At 42.7% G+C, this 18,542-nt stretch overlaps 2 protein-coding genes across 4 annotated transcripts in view; both read left to right on the top strand.

Moving 5' to 3' along the window:
- Positions 1 to 18,542, top strand: part of LOC123673051 — a 928,323-nt gene that overhangs the window by 133,006 nt on the left and 776,775 nt on the right. The window lies entirely within an intron of this gene.
- LOC123673025 lies at positions 504 to 5,929 on the top strand. Its single transcript, XM_045607422.1, has 2 exons — positions 504 to 678; positions 752 to 5,929. Exons 1-2 carry the CDS (start codon positions 653 to 655, stop codon positions 5,727 to 5,729), a joined length of 5,004 nt encoding a protein of 1,667 aa, XP_045463378.1. The 5' UTR covers positions 504 to 652; the 3' UTR covers positions 5,730 to 5,929.

Genomic DNA, 18,542 nt, shown 5'->3' with positions numbered 1-18,542 from the left:
TTTTTAAACATTAACACCCAACTACAGGCCAGTTTATTACAATGGTGACAGCTGTTACAGTTTCATATAGTTTAATAGTCAGTTGGCTTTTCAATCATAAAAATATATTATATAAAAGTTTCCATAGTGATAGTAAAAGTTGTTATTCTAAGTTAAACTGTTTTTGTATAAGTCACAGCATTAAAAGTTATTATTAGCCAAAAAATAGTAATTATTAGCCGACGTACAATAAAATTTGGTCCTTCGGGCAAAAAACTGCCTAGTCCGTGGAAAAATAGTCAACAAAGTATTCGGGAATAATCATGTCTGTCAGAAGAAGTGGTAGGAAGAATTTGGGAGTACCTCCAGTAAGATATGAGGATGATAGCCAACCCAAAGCAATATCCGAACCACAAATTATTCATCGACGTAAACCTGAAGAAATTCCAAAAGATCAAGAGGTTTTGAGTGAGAGAAAATCATCGAAAGCCTTATCGAAGATGACGAGAACCAGCACAATCCGAAGACGAGAACTAGAAATAGAACTTGAAGCCCAACGCCGGATCGTGCAATTGGAAAAGTCACTCATTCTGAAAGAAATTGAACTGAAAAAAGCAGAGTTGAAAGAACGACAAGACTTAGGACATTCTGAATCGTCAGAAAAAAGAAGTGAATGTGGAGATCAAGAAACCGAAATATGTTACGCCTCTAAATGCAGAACCCAAAATTGGGTTGAGGTTCATGCTTTTGATAATAAAAAACTTGTTTTAAGTTCTAGGTCTGGCAAAGATCCTGAACATCTTTTGGGTAGTGAGACAGGGACAGAAGACAGTGATGGAAAGAAGAAACTACACCAAAAGAATGAGGAGAAGAAGCAGAAGGTGAATTATGAAGAAAAAATTCAAGTAAAACAAGAAGATCGTAACTTATGCAAGTTTTTATCAAGACAGTCCATTCCCAAAGAACTACCAATATTTTCCGGAGATCCAACTGAATGGTTGCAGTTTGTAACAGCCTTCAGGGAAACCAATGAAATATGCGGCTTCAGTGATAGGGAAAATATTGCTAGGCTCCAGAAATGTTTGAGAGGAAAAGCTAAGTTAAGTGTTCAAGCATTATTGAATTTTACCTGTAAAGTAGATAAAATAATAGAAACACTCGAAAAGAGGTATGGAAAGTCGGAGTTCATTATTAATGATTTGATAGCTTCTATTAGAAAGTTTCCGCAATTGCGCGACGATAAATTAGAACCTATATTAGATTTCTCCACAGCAGTTCAGAATCTGTCAGTAACAGTGACAAGTCTCAACTGTCAACAATCTTTTTACAATCCACAGCTACTGACTGAACTAGTTTCAAAGTTGTCAACCTCTTTGAAATTGGAATGGGGCAAAAAAGTGAATTGTTTAAATGTCAAAACTGAAAACATTAATATTTCAGATTTTTCTAATTGGTTCGCTGAGATAGCAAATGCAGCATGTTGTGTTCTAACTTATCCGGAAACTGAAAATGAAAAGAAGAAGAAATACGTATGTGCCGCCAGTGAGGAGAACTCTACCCGCAAACTCAATTGCCTGTTCTGCAAAATGAACAATCATTGGACATATACTTGCAGTAACTTCAAGCAGTTGGATTCAGACAGAAGATGGGAATGGGTAAAGAAAAATAAAATTTGTTTCTGTTGTTTGCGTAACAATCATCAGATTAGGTTTTGTAGAAAGAAAAAAGTGTGCAACAAAGATGGTTGTGATAAATTCCATCACAGCTTACTCCATCCAAATTCTCCGAGAGAATATATTGCCACAGCACCAATTTCTGAGACTGAAAATGTGAGTTATCATACAAAAGAAACAGAAAAGAAAGTTTTATTGCGCATAGCTCCTGTAATTTTAAAACGACCTGAAAACGAGGTTCATACATATGCGTTATTCGATGAAGGGTCCACTATTACCATGATAGACAAAGAGTTAGCCTCATTTTTGGGAGCAACAGGTCCAACTGATCCTTTGAGAATGCGCTGGACAAATTCAACTGTTAATGAAGAGAACGATTCTCAGAGGATCAACTTAACTATCAAAGGCAAAAATGAAAATAAAGAATTTTTTATGACGAACGTAAGAACTGTCAGCGATCTGAATTTACCAACTCAGACAATTAGTTACGAGAAATTCATGAAAAAATGGAATTATTTGCCACCAATTTACCTTCCAGATTTAATAGATGCGCAACCAAAAATATTAATCGGGCAAGACAATATTCATTTAATAATTGCACGTGAGGTTATAGAGGGTGGAAAAAATTCACCAATATTGTCTCGTACTAAGCTTGGTTGGGTTGTTCATGGCAATATGATGCACCGTGGTCGTGTTGACAATGCATTCATTTTACATGTCGATAGGGATGAAGAATTGCATGAATTAGTTAAAATGTCTTTTAAAATTGATAGCCTTGGAGTGAAGATGGAAGAGAAAATATCAGTAGAAGAAGCTAGAGCAATGAAAATAATGGAAGAAACAGCTAAGAGAGTCGGAAACAGATGGGAGATAGGCCTTCTATGGAAAGAAGATGATGTTAAAATGCCTCAGTCGAGGTCAGCAGCAGAAAATCGTCTCAAAATGATGGAAAAGAAATTAGCCCGGAATCCAGTATTTTCCAAGGAATATTTAAACAAATTGGATGAATATGAAGGCAACGGGTTTGCAAGAAAGGTCATAGATAAGGAAATACAGGATGAAAAATCATGGTATCTACCTCATTTTGGAGTTGTGAATCCCAAAAAGCCTGGAAAGGTAAGATTAGTTTTTGATGCTGCCTCTAAGGTAAATGGTATCAGTTTAAACGAAAAATTATTGAAAGGTCCTGATTTTTTAAATTCCCTACTGGGTGTACTCTTCAAGTTTAGACAAAAGAAAATTGCATTCACAGGAGACATCAAAGACATGTTCCACAGAGTATACATCAGAGAAGAAGATAGAAAATTTCAAAGATTTTTGTGGTGGGGAGAAAATGGACAAACGACGGAATATGAAATGACAGTGATGATTTTCGGAGCAGCTTCTTCTCCAGCTTCTGCACAGTTCATAATGAGAAAAAACGCGAAAGAGTTTGAAGACGAATTTCCTGAAGCAGCAAGGGTAATTTTAGAACAGCATTATATGGATGATTATTTAGATAGTGTTGATTCTGTAGAAGAGGCATTAGATTTAATAACCGGTGTCGAAGAGGTTCATAAGAGAGGTGGTTTCCAAATAAGAAATTGGACAAGTAACTCCAAAGAAGTTTTAAAGCTGATTCCGACAGAAAAAAGAACAAGGGAATTGAAAGATGTAGAAATAGAGAAAGAGCTTCCAACAGAACGTGTTCTAGAACTTCACTGGAATCCGAATGAAGATTGTTTTTTGTTCAAAGTCGAACCCAAGGAAATTATGGAAATTTTAGAAAAAAAAGCAACAACTACCAAAAGAAAAATGTTGAAAATTGTAATGTCAGTTTTTGACCCTCTTGGGTTTCTATGTCACTTCACTGTCAAAGCAAGAATTTTGTTACAAGAAATTTGGAAAATGGGTTCTGGATGGGACGACAAATTAGAACATTCGGTAAATGAAAAATGGCTCAAATGGTTGCAAGATTTAAGAAAAATTGAAGGTGTGAAAATTCCTAGATGCTATTTGGATGATAATACGGAACGTAAAATACAATTGCATACGTTTTGTGATTCCAGTTCGAAACCCTACGCCGCAGTTTCGTATTTTCGAATTTTATCAGATCAAAAAATGTATTCCAATATCGTTATGGCAAAATCAAGAGTAAGTCCTCTGAAAACCTTATCTATCCCTAGATTAGAACTTCAAGGAGCAGTACTGGGAGCTCGTTTGGCTAGAACAATAAGAGAAAATCACAGTATTCCTATAAGTCGTCAGTATTTTTGGACGGATTCCCGGACAGTAATCAGTTGGTTGAAATCAGACCCTCGCAAACTTAAGCCATTTGTGAGTCATAGAGTTAATGAAATATTGGATATATCTGAAGAGAATGAATGGAATTGGATTTCAACAAAGGATAATGTAGCAGATGAAGCAACTAGGGATAATATAAATTGTGAATGGTCGGAATTAAGTAGGTGGAACATTGGTCCATCCTTTCTTAGATGCGATGAAGACACGTGGTTCAGAGAAAACGAAATAGAGATAGACAAAGGAGAAAATGAAGAAATGGAAGAATTTTTCAGGGAAATGAAAAAAGAATACGTTGCTCTGACAACGGAAGGAGACAATTTAATCGAGTCTATTCCGAAAATTGAAAGGTTTTCATCTTATATTCGACTCATAAGGTCAACTGCCTGGTTGTTGAGAGCAATTCAAGTTTTCAGAGGTACCATTATATCGTTCTCTGAGTTATTACCAGATGAAGTAGACAGAGCTGAAAAATTATGGTTTAAACTTGTACAGGAAGCATGTTTCAGGGAAGAAATTCGAAGTTTAAAGAACAAGAAGCCTGTCGATAAAACGAGTAGACTTTATAAATTATCGCCAATGTTGGATAGTGAAGGAATTGTAAGGATAAACGGAAGAATAGGAGAATCAGAAGATATCTGTTATGAAACAAAATTTCCAATCATTCTTGATAGAAAGCATTATTTTACACGACTTTTGATCCTTCATTATCATAAGAGGGCCAGTCATCAGGGACAAGAGTTGGTTTTGAATGAGTTACGACAGAAGTTTTGGATTTTACAAGCTCGAGCTGCTGTCAGAAGTGCATGGAACTCTTGCTATAAGTGCAGGAATTTCAGAGCGAAACCCATAGTCCCAGAAATGTCTCCACTCCCAAAATGCAGGGTAAGTGCCTTTGTGAGACCTTTTACTTTTACAGGTATGGACTACTTTGGTCCAATGAATGTCACCATTGGCCGTCGACACGAAAAACGTTACGGAGTTTTATTTACTTGTATGAGTATTCGAGCCATCCACTTGGAGATTGCAAATTCTCTAACTACCGACTCCACTATTATGGCCATCAGAAGAATGATCGGACGAAGAGGTTGTCCTAAGAAAATATTTGCTGATAATGGTACGAATCTGAAGGGAGCCGAGAGAGAAATGAAGAAGGCGTTGCAGGAAATGAACGAAAATCAGATTTTAGCCGAAATGACCACTAAGGGAATCGAGTGGGTAAGGATACCACCGCTTACACCACACATGGGAGGTTGCTGGGAGAGGATGGTGAGATCCGTAAAAACGGCCCTATCAGTCACTCTCAAAGAGAGATCGCCAAAAGAAGAAGTTTTGTCTACACTTCTCATCGAAGCTGAAAATATAGTAAATAGCAGACCCTTAGTCCACGTTCCAATAGATGCCGCAGATGGAGAAGCTTTGACGCCGAACCATTTTCTTATAGGGACTTCAAGTGCTTCTCCACTTCCTTGCCTCTTGTCGGAAAGAGATCTAGTTACGAGAAAGCAGTGGAAGATATCCCAATATTTTTCAGACTGTTTCTGGAAACGTTGGATCAGGGAATATCTTCCAACTCTCACAAGAAGGACGAAATGGCACAAGAAGACGAAAAATTTAGTCGTAGGAGACGTAGTAATGATAATCGATGGTGACTTGCCCAGGAACTGCTGGATGAAAGGGGTGATCGAAGCTGTTTTTGTTGGAAAGGATGGACAAGTCAGAAGCGCCGACGTCAAAACAACACTGGGAACATACAGAAGACCAGCTGTTAAATTATGTCCCCTAGATATTCAATGAAGTTGTTGTTTTATTTATTTTTGGGGGGGAGAATGTTACAGTTTCATATAGTTTAATAGTCAGTTGGCTTTTCAATCATAAAAATATATTATATAAAAGTTTCCATAGTGATAGTAAAAGTTGTTATTCTAACTTAAACTGTTTTTGTATAAGTCACAGCATTAAAAGTTATTATTAGCCAAAAAATAGTAATTATTAGCCGACGTACAATAACAACAGCGGTGCGATTTATTTTGATCTTTTTTGAAAAAAAAAAAACTCTGAGGACTCACGTTTGGTATTTTTTTTTTTGAGTTAATAATACAGATTTATTTTCAGGAAATTTGATTCCCAAATGATTATTAGTACAGATTTATTCAAGGAAATACTGTTTGGCGAGGAGCAGTAAGAGGATTACGAGATCGGTGTACATGAATTTGTTGTATGCATTGATATAATTTTTTTATGAGAAAATTTGAGTAGAAATTTTATTCCTTATTATTTTACTAGAAATTTTGTACTAAATAAATCATTTTGTTTGTTTATACAGGTAAGCTCAGAAAACACTTACAATGTTCCTGACGGTTAGTACTAACTCTACGGCGAATACAAGTAGTTTATCGCAAATTTCATTTAGATACCCTTTAGGAATAATCGCAACAACTTTAGATGATTTTTCAGGCAAGGACTCAACCAGATATTTTGAAATATTTGAGCTTAGGTCAAAATTAGACGGGTGGAGTGAAAATGAGACGTTGACACTGCTTAAATTGAAACTCGTAGAGGACGCGTATAATTTTTTTAAATCTGATATCACGTTGAATTTTTTATCATATGCGGAATTGAAAGTTAGATTTCTTCAGAAATTCACTTCAGTTAGGTTGCCTTGGGAAAATCAATGGAATTTGAATAATTGTTTTCAGAGACAGGACGAAGACGTGTCATCTTTTTGCACTAGATTGCGAACTATAGGGATGGAACTGTTAGGTGAAGATTTGGCCGGGGCAACGAAGGATGAGGAATCGGGTATAAGAAAGAAAAATAGGGACTTCATTTTGAATCAATTCAAAATTGGCCTACGTAAAGACGTTATGAGGGAAGTCGGTATTTTTTTATTGGGCGAAGAAAATTTAGATTTGGAAAAAGCGGAGGAACTAGTAAGATTGCAGGAAACGTCTCATAAAATGTTGCAAGGGAGATTATCTACAAGAAATATATCGACAGTTAATTTCGGAGTAATATGTCAATTTTGCGGAGAAGTAGGTCATTCGGCAAAGGAATGTAGAAGTAATTGGGCAAATTGGAGGAACGTTCAACAAAACGTCGAAAAAGGCTGTTATTCTTGTGGTAAACCGGGCCATTTCGCGAGGGAATGTCGGACTTTTGGGAGATCGGAACGAATAAATCAGGTAGTATGTATTTCCTGCAAACAGACAGGACACTGGTCGAGAGAATGTCCAACGAAAAATTGGAGAGAAACCCAATATCATAATAATCATCATTGTCAAGTGAATAAAGAGTTAAAGATCGGAAATATCAGGAGAGTTTACCTTGATCAAAATAAGTCGGAAGAAATACCGAAAAATGAAATAACGGAAATTCAGGAGAGTGAATCTCGCATTGAGAAGAGGAACGCGCAAGCGGCCGAAAAAATAAATGATGATATTTTGACAAAAGCAAATGAGGTTAGGGAACTTGAGGTGAAGACGCAGTATAGAGACATCGAAAATTCGAAAATGAGAGAAGTAAGGGTTTGCGGTATTACACAGGAGAATATAACGGATTTCGATAAACAGGGATCGACTTTCAGAAAAGTGAGGAAATATGAAAAGTTGAGAGACTTTGAGCTCGGGCCAGTTGATTCAGTCGTGAAAGCAAAGAAAATGCGGAAAAATGATATCACTTCAGAAACAGGGGTTATCATTCCGGTTCGTTCGGAAGCATTAATACCGGCAGGATTAAAGGTCAATTCGGAAATCAACAACTTATTCGGCGAAAAATAGAAAAGTGAAATTTACGACCGAATGGACGAAAATACAGGGGTTGAAAAAGCCGCACGGGGTACAAGGTTTAATAAAAATGTAGTAGATCCTCAGTTCAATGTGGGAGATTTGGTATGATATATTTGAGGAAAATGAGCGCGAAAAAGGAGTTATCTAACAAATCATTGAAAAACTGGGGTGGGCCGTATAGGTTAACCGAAATAATTGGTCCCGTGACGTGTAGAGTAAGAAAATGCGGAGGAAGAGAGGAACAAGTTGTTCATGTAAATAGATTGAAAACGTACACTGCACGAGGTATTGAAATGAAGGAAAAACTAGAAAAACGCATGAGGTCGGGATATACGGACCTGGATACGGATTCAGATGAAGAACGGAAGGAAATAGAAAAATTCCCCCCGTTTTTGATCACCACTTGGACAAACCAGGATGAAGATCAGGGGGAAAGCGGAGAAGAATCGGTAGGAGAATTTGAAATTCCTGTTCGACGATGTTCAAATAGTGTAAGACGCCCACCAGATCGATGGGGCTACTACTAACGGCGAAAGACAGCCTCAGATACCATGAGAATTTTTTTCGTTTTATTGTAGTTTTTTTTGGGTTAAGTTTAAGTTAGGATTAATTTAGTTTGCTAGAGTAAGATAGGATAACTTCGCGATGGGTAACGTGGGGAAAATCTTAGAGATAGATATGACCTTCAGGAGATGTGAATCGGCTCCTGCCCTTTTCGTAGATTCCAGGGACTCGCTGACTCAGAGAGCGACAACCTGATTAAGGAACCCCTTCTGGGCTTTGGATATTTTGAATAATTCAATTGATGTTCATGATTAAACATTTTTTTTGGAATAGGAAAAAACATTGTGGTCGCTGAAGGACATCCCTCGCCTGCAGTTTCAAAAGTGAGCACAATGGTTATTGTTTAGTAGCAATGGGTGGAATGTTCTATTGGATGTGTAATGTTTTGTGTATTTCATTTTAATTTAAATATTGTATATTTCAACGAACCTTGTTGAGAGGTTTCTTGTGTTCTGTTGTAATTTATATAGGGAGTACGAGGAAGAAGAAATCAACCGTCTTGAAGAAGGACCAAATCGTAGTTAAGGGAATAACCTTCCTCCCAAAGGTGTGTGTCTACCGCGAATAGTATATGTGCGGAAGATAACAATTAATTAACGTGATGTTCCGATGTGTCCAAGCGACAATATACTACAGTTTGAGGTATACACCTGAAAAGTATAGACAGTTGTGTTGAGGAACCAGGCGAAAGGGTTAAGTTAGAGGCTATGGAAGAAGTTGTTCAGTTGTTCATTTGTGAGATGAAGTGAAGAAAGTCAGCGAGAAACTGAGGATGCAGAAGAAGTTTACACAAACCGTAACTTCGTACAAATCCGACCAAGATGATCCGACGAATACTGAAGAAGACATCAACGATGCCAAGACAATCGTCAAGATTGACACCGAGCAGAACCATCGAACTAGAACAACATTTCATCGTACTTTAACTACACCCTAATGTATGGAGGAGCAGACTACAAGTCTTACGCTTGAGAAGTGAATCGCGAAAAACAAACAATATGTGTAATGATAGTGCGAATTTCACGAATTATTGCGTTACATTAAGGACAAGTGACACTATGTCCCTTATCTATCCTTGGAGGTTATTCCCGAAACAAAGGTTGGGTCCAGGAGAAAACAAAATATCGTCCTGAATTTTCGAAAACACTAGGAGCCGGCATGACGACACCAGTATGTGCCGCGTAAGTGTTCTCGAATTCCGACAGTGAACTCACAGCACATGTTTGAGACAGTGAAATGGTTAAGGAAAGAATTTTACAAGAATGATCGATAGATCTTGTCTTTAATTTTAGGTTGTAGATTTTTGTTTTTGTTGTTGGAGATTTTTGTATTCGATATGTAGTAACGGAAAAGAACATACCACCTTAGTAATAAGAGATTTTTTTTTGAGGGATAAATTTTAGATAAGTTGACTTACCTTTTTTTATATATATTGGAAAATGCTTAATTGCTATTGCATTATTATAGGTATTTACTTATTGGATATATGCATGTGTTCGAGAGATGATAAATTTGGATTATTGATGGTAGTAAGGGGAAAGTTATGACAACCGACGTCAAAACTTTTTCAAAGGGAAAAGTAATGTAATGAATGTGAATAATAAGTCACAATTAGTACAGGCTCATTGAAAGGATATTCAACAAATTCCCGGTTCTATCCCAGTAGAGTGAACGCAAACGAAGTCGTTGTCACCCCTCACATTTATTAGGCATCAAGTCCTTCATTCTGGCTTGAGATAAACACCCCAGGGTGGTTGGCACTGTCGATATCCCACGATAAAACAAATAGGTTCCAATTTCGTTGGATTTGTACAGGATGTCAAAGCAATAAAAATGTAGTCGTAAAATCTCTAGGGAGGTTTAAATGGCCCAAAACTTAGAACAAAAAAATCTGTTCTATTCGGAGGGACCACCAACGGTGGTGCGCGTCCAAAATGGTTTCCAATTTAGGCGGTACCAACGGGACAACCCCATGTCAATAGTACATAACATGGGGTGGAACCAATAATCTAGGTACATAAGGACAATCACTCTGATTGGACGAAAGGAAAAAGAAGATAGACGCTTAGAAAAATTTGGTAGAAGGAGGGTGACGATTATTCAACTATAAAAACAATAGTTTTTCAATTCGGGGGACAGTTAGAAGTTAGAGTTGGAGTTTAGGGTTAGAAGTTCGGGGTTCGGTTCGAGGTTGGGACCAAGAGGGCAATTCGGCCCTGAGTAGAAAAAGTTCGATTCTAAGTTGAATAGAGTTCAATTCCGATCCTAAGTTGAATAAAGTTCAAGTCGGTTTGCGGGAACGGTTTCAGGAAAGGTACAAATAGGGAATTTGTTGGAAGGTTTATTTGAACAGTGATGTGATATCCAGGGTAAGGATATTCAATTTAATCTCATATATATTGTTTGATGACTTTTCTCCTTATAAAAGATTTACCAAAATAGTCCAAGATTGTCGAGTGTTATAATTTTTTCTTATTTACTCTTAAGGTGTTTGCCATAGGCTAGTAATGTGCAAATTTTATTGACTGTATTTTCTCATTAATTATTTCAATCCATTACTAAACTTTGTTATTCAAAAATACTTGGTCTCATTCAGTGAAACACCTCCTCGAAAAAGATCAAATATAAGACTTATCCTAGTGTATAAGCCGGACGCACGAAAGATTCTTTCATAAAAGGGAAATTGTGTTAATTTCAAAATAACTATTCTGGCCGGAACTATAGAAAGCCGCTCTTCTAATAAGTTCCTTTTTTTAAACATTTACACCCAACCACAGGCCAGTTTATTACACACTTACTGCACTATTAAAAATTGATAGCTACACCTATGGGTGGTGTTATTTCACCTATAGTAGCACAGATAGTTTTGGATGATCTCATTGAGGAGACTTTAACAACCCTGGGTTTTCATGTCCCTTTTTTGGCACAATTCGTAGACGATTTGTTCTGCAATATACCTAAGGATAAAATCAACCAGTTGCTTACCACATATGCGAATTACTCTTAAGATATACAATTTACTTGTGAAATAGAGCGGGATTCTTCATTACTTTATTTAGATGTCCTCTTGAAATTTGATGTGAATAACAGCATTATCACTGACATATATCGGAAGAGTATATCTTCAGGTAGGTATTCAAATTATAAATCCAATCATGAGTATAGAAATAAGATAAATCTGGTGTAAGGTGTGAGGGATCGGATAGAGAGAATTGTTAACCCCATGTTAAAACGTCCTAACCTCAATAAGTTGAATAGTTTATTTGTGGATAATTCTTATCCTATTAGATTGCTCGACTAATTGCTTTTTAATACTCCTAATTGTCCGCAAAAAGGGGTTTGCGGCCAATTTCAGATGAATTTTGCTACTAATATTGAACAACCAAAAAATTGTGAAATGCAACTTACCCCAACGGGCTGCAGAAGAAACCTAGGGAATCACCGCTAATCTGGTTCCCAAAAGGAGGTTCCAAGGAAGGGAATTCAGGGGAATTTACCTCCCTTAAGTACCTATGGCTTCACCTGGTTGATGATAAATTCAGGGCACTTCACGAATAGTTGTTCAATATTATTTTGTTCACTAACACTAGTAGATGACAATGCAGAAGATAGATGAAAATAAATCAAACTTAATTATGATTATTTATCAGAAGATTAATTGATTTGTCTCTTTTGAAACTTTTCTATTTAGCACGTACGATCGATATTAAAATCTGTTCTGATTCTCCGCTGACCGCCGATACGAAATCAGATTCTACCGGGGTCGGTCGAGAAGAAATACGACCGTAGTTCACGACTGAACATACCGCATGCCCTGAAGTGTCCCTTCAGTAAGATAACTGAACTGAAGAAGAGAATAGACGAAATAATTCAGGAGCAATCTACTGAGTTGGAAGAGGACACAATTTAACGACTGGTCGAGGAATTGTCCCAGACGCAGTGGCAACATCAGCAACGCGGGTTTTGGAATCAGCTCCCGGAAAAACAGATGATATACGACCTATAGACCACTTTAGAAGAGGAAGATTGTCATCTCGAATGACGACAACGGTACCTGGAAGGATAGAAGTAGATGGTTGCAACCATCTGTGACGTTGCTGCAAGGTGTGCAGGTAATCCGTACGCCAACGCTTCCAGAAGTCCTGCTGAAATCGTTGAACTAGTTGCGAGCGAGACAGACGGTTTACTGATACGGAACTTACATCGTTATCAGGAGGAGCGGTGAAGGAGCGAAAGACCAAAAAATGCCCGGGTGTGAGAGCTTCAAAATCAGAAGAATCAGACGAAGGGAGATACAGAGGACGAGAGTTGAGAATTGCCTCCACCTGAGTACAGACTGTGAGAAACTCCTCGTACGTGAGTTTTTGCTCGCCGATAACGCGAGTGAGATGATGCTTAGCAGATTTGACAGCAGCCTCTCAAAGGCCGCCAAAGTGAGGGCTGGAAGGAGGTATGAATCGCCAGTCAGTGCCAGAGGAAGAGGCGGCATCACACAGACTTTGCTGATGTTGTGGAGCAGCCAATAAGCGGCCAAGGTCACGAAGGTAATTATGCGCACCCACGAAGTTGGTCCCGTTATCCGAAACGATAACAGAAGGATGACCTCGGCGTGCAACAAAGCGACGATAAGCAGCAATGAAAGCTGGGGTGGATAGCTCAGACGCTAACTCTAGGTGAACCGCTTTAGTAGTGAAACAGATGAAGACGACTAGATATGCCTTGGTGCTGACGGCTCCGCGCAGTCGCGTAATCGTCACATAAAATGGACCGGCGTAGTCAACGCCAGTGGTAAGAAAAGCCATAGCAGAAGATAACCAGGGCTGCATCGGAACTGATCACAAGCAGACGTTAATAATTGGCGTTTATGGTTGCGTATCAGAAATCAAGCGGCGAAGTGGCATCCACTAACACGGCGTTTGAAAAGCGATGAGGAAGGCAACGGGAAACCTCCTCATAAATGATCCCAGGAATAATCATGATGGCAGAGTGTGACGCATCGAAACTTACTGATCATGGACCTCGGACGCCAAGATCCGGCAGGAGCAGGGAGTTTGGGGCTGCTCAGGTCGTCATCCAGCGAAACCCCCATACTACTCGTACAGGAACAAATAAACCTCTGAGACTGGATACGAATCTGGGACGAATTGGTACATGGAATGTTCGTACCATGTTCCAGGCAGGCAAAGTTCACAACGCAATTCAAGAAATGGACAGGCTAAAACTTGGAATATTAGGAATCAGTGAAATGCGGTGGCCAAACCAAGGAGAATGCTTAATTGATGGTCATAAAATATTTTATTCCGGAACTGAGGCGAACAATCATCAGCATGGAGTGGGAATGATCTTAAACCACCATACATCAAGATATGTGACGAATTTCGTACCCGTCTCAGAGAGAGCTCTTTTAATACAGATTGTGGGGATTACAGATTCCTGCGTTACCATCATGGTGGCGCTGCCAACCAGGTTAACGCTTCCCCCAACAGAGGGCGCAACAATATACTCAAGCCTCGAAATACGCATCTTAAATGGAGATAAGCCCAGTCAAATATCAACCTACCTTATGTAGCACTTTGTGATTTATATTATATCTGTTTGTATATTTTATTTTACTGTTTTATTTTTTCCCCGCTAACTAGGAGTAGGCAGATAGAGGCCTAGTTAGCGCATGTCCTGTTACAGTTGTCCCGAGGTTAATCAGATTGAGGCCTGATTAAACCCCAGCATCGACCAAGTCGTCACGCTGTCCCAAAACTGGTGACCCCGACGTGATGACGGAAAGCTGCGGCGTTGGAGCGCAGAGACGACTCACTGCCCCGCTCAACGTTACGGCTACCGGGGTGTCCATCGGACACTAGAGCCGATGGCACGCCGAGCCTCGTTTTTTCGTCATCACAGCACGCAAGCGCTCTCTCCCCCCTGGGATCACCTGCGTACCTCCTCCTCAGGAGGGTCTTCGTTACTGGTGAGGGGGTGTGTAGTGACTCGGTTTGCTCAGAGATGGCGCTATGGTGGTAGTGCGCCACAAAACATCGGCCCCGGCGTATTTAAAGGGGTCGACGCGAAGCAACCGATTCACTTCTCACCCAATGGTGTGGGAAGGTGTGTCTTAGGCAGTGATCGCTGGATAGCCTAACTGAAGAGTCCACCAGCGATCTCGGGACGAAACACAATACCCCCGGGAGAGGGCGCACCTAAATATTGGCTCGAAACAGACTCGCCAAATTGGTGACCCCGACGTGATCAACGTCAACTTTATTAGTGACAGGGACGATTTGCTCGACAGACGCCAGGACGCCAGACGCCAAGATGCCGAATCCATCCGCCGCAGCACCCACTTCCGGAATACTCGCACGCCTCCAAATCCCGGCGTTCACCCCAGAGGACCCAGAAGTATGGTTCCAGCAGGTCGAGTGGACACTTGAAGATTTCGGGCTAACGGACAGCTTAGCGAAATTTCGGCAGGTGATCAAATCCCTAGACGGCAGGTACGCGAAGGAGGTTCGCGACCTGATAATCAACCCGCCAGCACAAAAGCCGTACGAGACACTGAAGGAGCAGCTTCTCCAACGCCTGGGGAAATCACAGGCCCAAAAGACGCGACAACTTCTGGAGAGAGTAGAAATTGGAGACCGGAAGCCTTCTCAGTTCCTGCGGTATCTCCAACAGCTCGCTGGGGACAACGCCGCAGACGAGATCGTTTGCGCCCTGTGGATGGAGCGGATCAACCCCCTCGCACGCGCCAGCATCGCCGCGCAGGCTGCCCAACCCAACGTGACCCTGGACGACCTGGCCAAGACCGCGGATTGCGTAATGGAAGCGCTAGGTACTGTCGCGCCGCAACAGGTGTCTGCGGTGTCACCTCGGGTGTCACAAAGCGAATCCCAGCTTTGTGAAGTATTGGAGAGGTTGTCGATGCGCCTCGACGAACAAAGTCGCGAGTTGAACGAGCTTCGTGCGGAAGTGCGCGGTCGCTCGCGGAACTCGGTTCGGTGGCAGGTGCTTTTACCACCATCGGTTCGGGGCCAAGGCGCACAAGTGCGAGAAACCCTGCACCTACGCGGGTACCGACGACGATCAGGGAAACGGCAAAGGCAGTCGCTGAACGCGGCAGGCGACGGCTGCCCCAACACACGCCGCTTGTTTTTGAGGGACCGAAACAGTGGAGAAAACTTTTTGATCGACACCGGCGCAGACTTGTGCGTGTTTCCGCGACGTCTAGTAAAAGGCCGACGGGTAAAAACCGGTTATGAGCTAACCGCGGCTAACGGTAGTGCGATCGATACGTATGGCTCAATTCCTTGGTCTCCGCCGTGATTTCGCGTGGAATTTCGTCATCGCGGACGTGTCCAAGGCCATCATCGGGGTGGACTTTTTAACCCATTATTACCTCCTCGTGGATCTGCGCAACGGACTCTTACTTGACCGATCCACGAGTCTCAGTGTCACGGGACGGGACTATGCGCGACTATCGCCGGAATTCGAACATCCGCAGGCGATACTCGATATCACGCGTTGCTCCAGCAGTTCCCGGAGCTGACGCGCCCCGATGGCGCTTGCAAAGCAGCGGATGTGAAACACCGTACAGTGCATCACATCCACACCACACCCGGACAACCCGTCTTCCAGAAGCCACGTCGCCTAGCCGCGGACCGCTACCTCGCCGCTAGGAAGGAGTTCGAGTCCATGCTCCAATTGGGGATTTGTCGCCCATCGAAGAGCAGTTGGACTTCGCCACTCCACATGGTGCCAAGGAAGGGAGACGAATGGCGCCCTTGTGGAGACTACCGGGGACTAAACGCGCGCACTTTACCAGACCGGTATCCAGTGCGCCACATCCAGGACTTCGCCCAAATGCTCCGTGGAAAGTCAATTTTCTCCACCATTGACCTGGTACGAGCGTACCATCATATCCCGGTGGCCCCTGAAGACGTGGAGAAGACGGCCATCACCACTCCGTTCGGATTATTCGAATTCCCGGCAATGAGCTTTGGACTACGAAACGCCGCTCAAACATTCCAGCGGTTCATCGACGAGGTTCTCCGGGGACTCGACTTCGTATATGCATATATTGACGACCTACTGGTGGCCTCCTCGTCCGAGGAAGAGCATCATGAACACCTACGCATCCTTTTCGAACGTCTCCAGCGGTACGGAATTGTCGTCAATTCAGCGAAATGTTACTTTGGCGCTAAGGAAGTAAAGTTCTTGGGGTACCTAGTATCTGGTGATGGAACAAAACCACTCCCCGAGAAAGTTGCTGCCATCCGCGAATATCCCAGGCCAACAACAGCAAAAGATCTCCGACAATTCCTTGGCATGTTGAACTTCTACAGGCGTTTCATGCCCGGAACTGCTAAGACCCAGGCACCACTCAATGACCTGCTCCAAGGAAACATCAAAAAGAAGACACCAGTGAATTGGAACAATTACGCTGATGCCGCATTCGCCGCATGCAAGGAAGAACTTGCAAAAGCGACACTTCTGGCACACCCCGAACTTGGCGCCGAGGTCTCCTTGGTTTGTGATGCATCGGACCACACCATTGGAGCTGCACTGCATCAACGGGTTGGCAACGAGTGGGAACCACTCGGTTTTTTTTCGAAGAAGCTGGCTGGCGCTGAGTGCAAGTACAGCGCCTACGATCGGGAACTCCTGGCCATCTACAAGTCGGTCAAGTACTTCCGACACATGGTTGAAAGACGCCACTTCTTCATTTTAACTGACCATAAGCCGCTGACCTTCGCCTTCAGTCAAAAGTCCGATCAATGCTCCCCACGCCGATACCGCCACCTGGACTTCATCGGGCAGTTCACTACAGATATCCGGCATATATCCGGAAAAGAAAACGTCGTCGCAGATGCCCTTTCCAGGGTGGACGAAATCGCAGCACCACTCGACTTCGAAGCCCTGGCAGCATCCCAGCAATGTGACCCAGAGCTCCAGGAGTTCCGCCAGAAGCAAGACTCTGGCTTACTTCTACGCCAAGTCACGATACCAGGATCCAACGCTGCCGTCTTCTGCGATATATCCACCACAAAGGCACGACCCTTCCTGACGGCTCCATTCCGGAAACCAGCTTTTGACGCCATCCACGGCCTGTCCCATCCAGGCGCCAAGGCCACCACAAAGCTGATGAGCCAACGATACGTCTGGCCCTCCATCTCCAAAGATTGCCGAGCGTGGTCCCGAGTCTGCATCCAGTGCCAGCGGTCAAAAGTGTCACGACATGTTTCGTCTCCGATCGGTAACTTTACACCGCCGTCGAGCCGTTTCGAACATGTGCACATCGACCTGATCGTGATGCCATTTTCCAAAGGATATCGGTATTGCCTCACCTGCGTCGATCGATTTTCTCGATGGCCAGAAGCGATACCACTCCAAGACCAGACAGCAGAAACCGTCGCCCGAGCATTTTACACTAACTGGGTTGCCAGGTTTGGCGTCCCGCTCCGGGTAACTACAGACCAAGGACGGCAATTCGAGTCCTACCTATTTCGCTGCTTGAATAAGCTACTAGGGACGGACCACCTCAGAACCACGGCGTACCACCCGGCCGCCAACGGAATGGTCGAGCGACTCCACCGTCAGCTAAAAGCTTCTATTAAATGCTTGGACTCTGACACGTGGGTCCACACACTACCCACTGCACTACTGGGGATCCGCGCCGCTTGGAAAGAAGATCTCCAATCCACCGCTGCTGAGATGATATACGGAGAACCACTCCGTCTTCCTGGCGAGTTCCTGGGTTCGACGTCGACGATGAACCTGGATAACTCCGACGACTTCGTTCGCGACCTGCGCCAGCACTTTCAGGCGCTCCGACCAGTCAGTGGCACCAGGCACGGTGAGCGGAAGATCTTCGTCTTTAAAGATCTCGCCACCGCATCCCACGTCTTCGTAAGGCACGACGCCGTTCGGCGTCCGCTCCAGCACCCCTACGATGGACCGTTCGAGGTGGTTTCTCGAGCCGAAAAGCACTACACCCTCCGAATTCACGGTACCAACGTCCCGGTCTCGATCGACAGGCTGAAACCAGCCTACATCGCGGTCAGCGAAAATTCACCGGAGGATGCTGTAAATTCGAACGAGTACGATGAAGACGAAGGAATTCTTCTCTTTTTACCAGGCGAGAACTCACCCCCGGCCCAACAACCCATCCCACCTGCTCCAGCAGAACCAGAGGCAGCAACGCAAGCGCCAGCAGTACGACGACCTTACACGACCAGATCAGGTCGGCAAGTTCGTTTCCCCGAGC

The sequence above is a fragment of the Harmonia axyridis genome, chromosome 1, assembly GCF_914767665.1.
Source record: "Harmonia axyridis chromosome 1, icHarAxyr1.1, whole genome shotgun sequence".
Lineage (NCBI taxonomy): Eukaryota > Metazoa > Arthropoda > Insecta > Coleoptera > Coccinellidae > Harmonia > Harmonia axyridis.
This window is presented reverse-complemented; position numbering and strand designations above follow the sequence as displayed.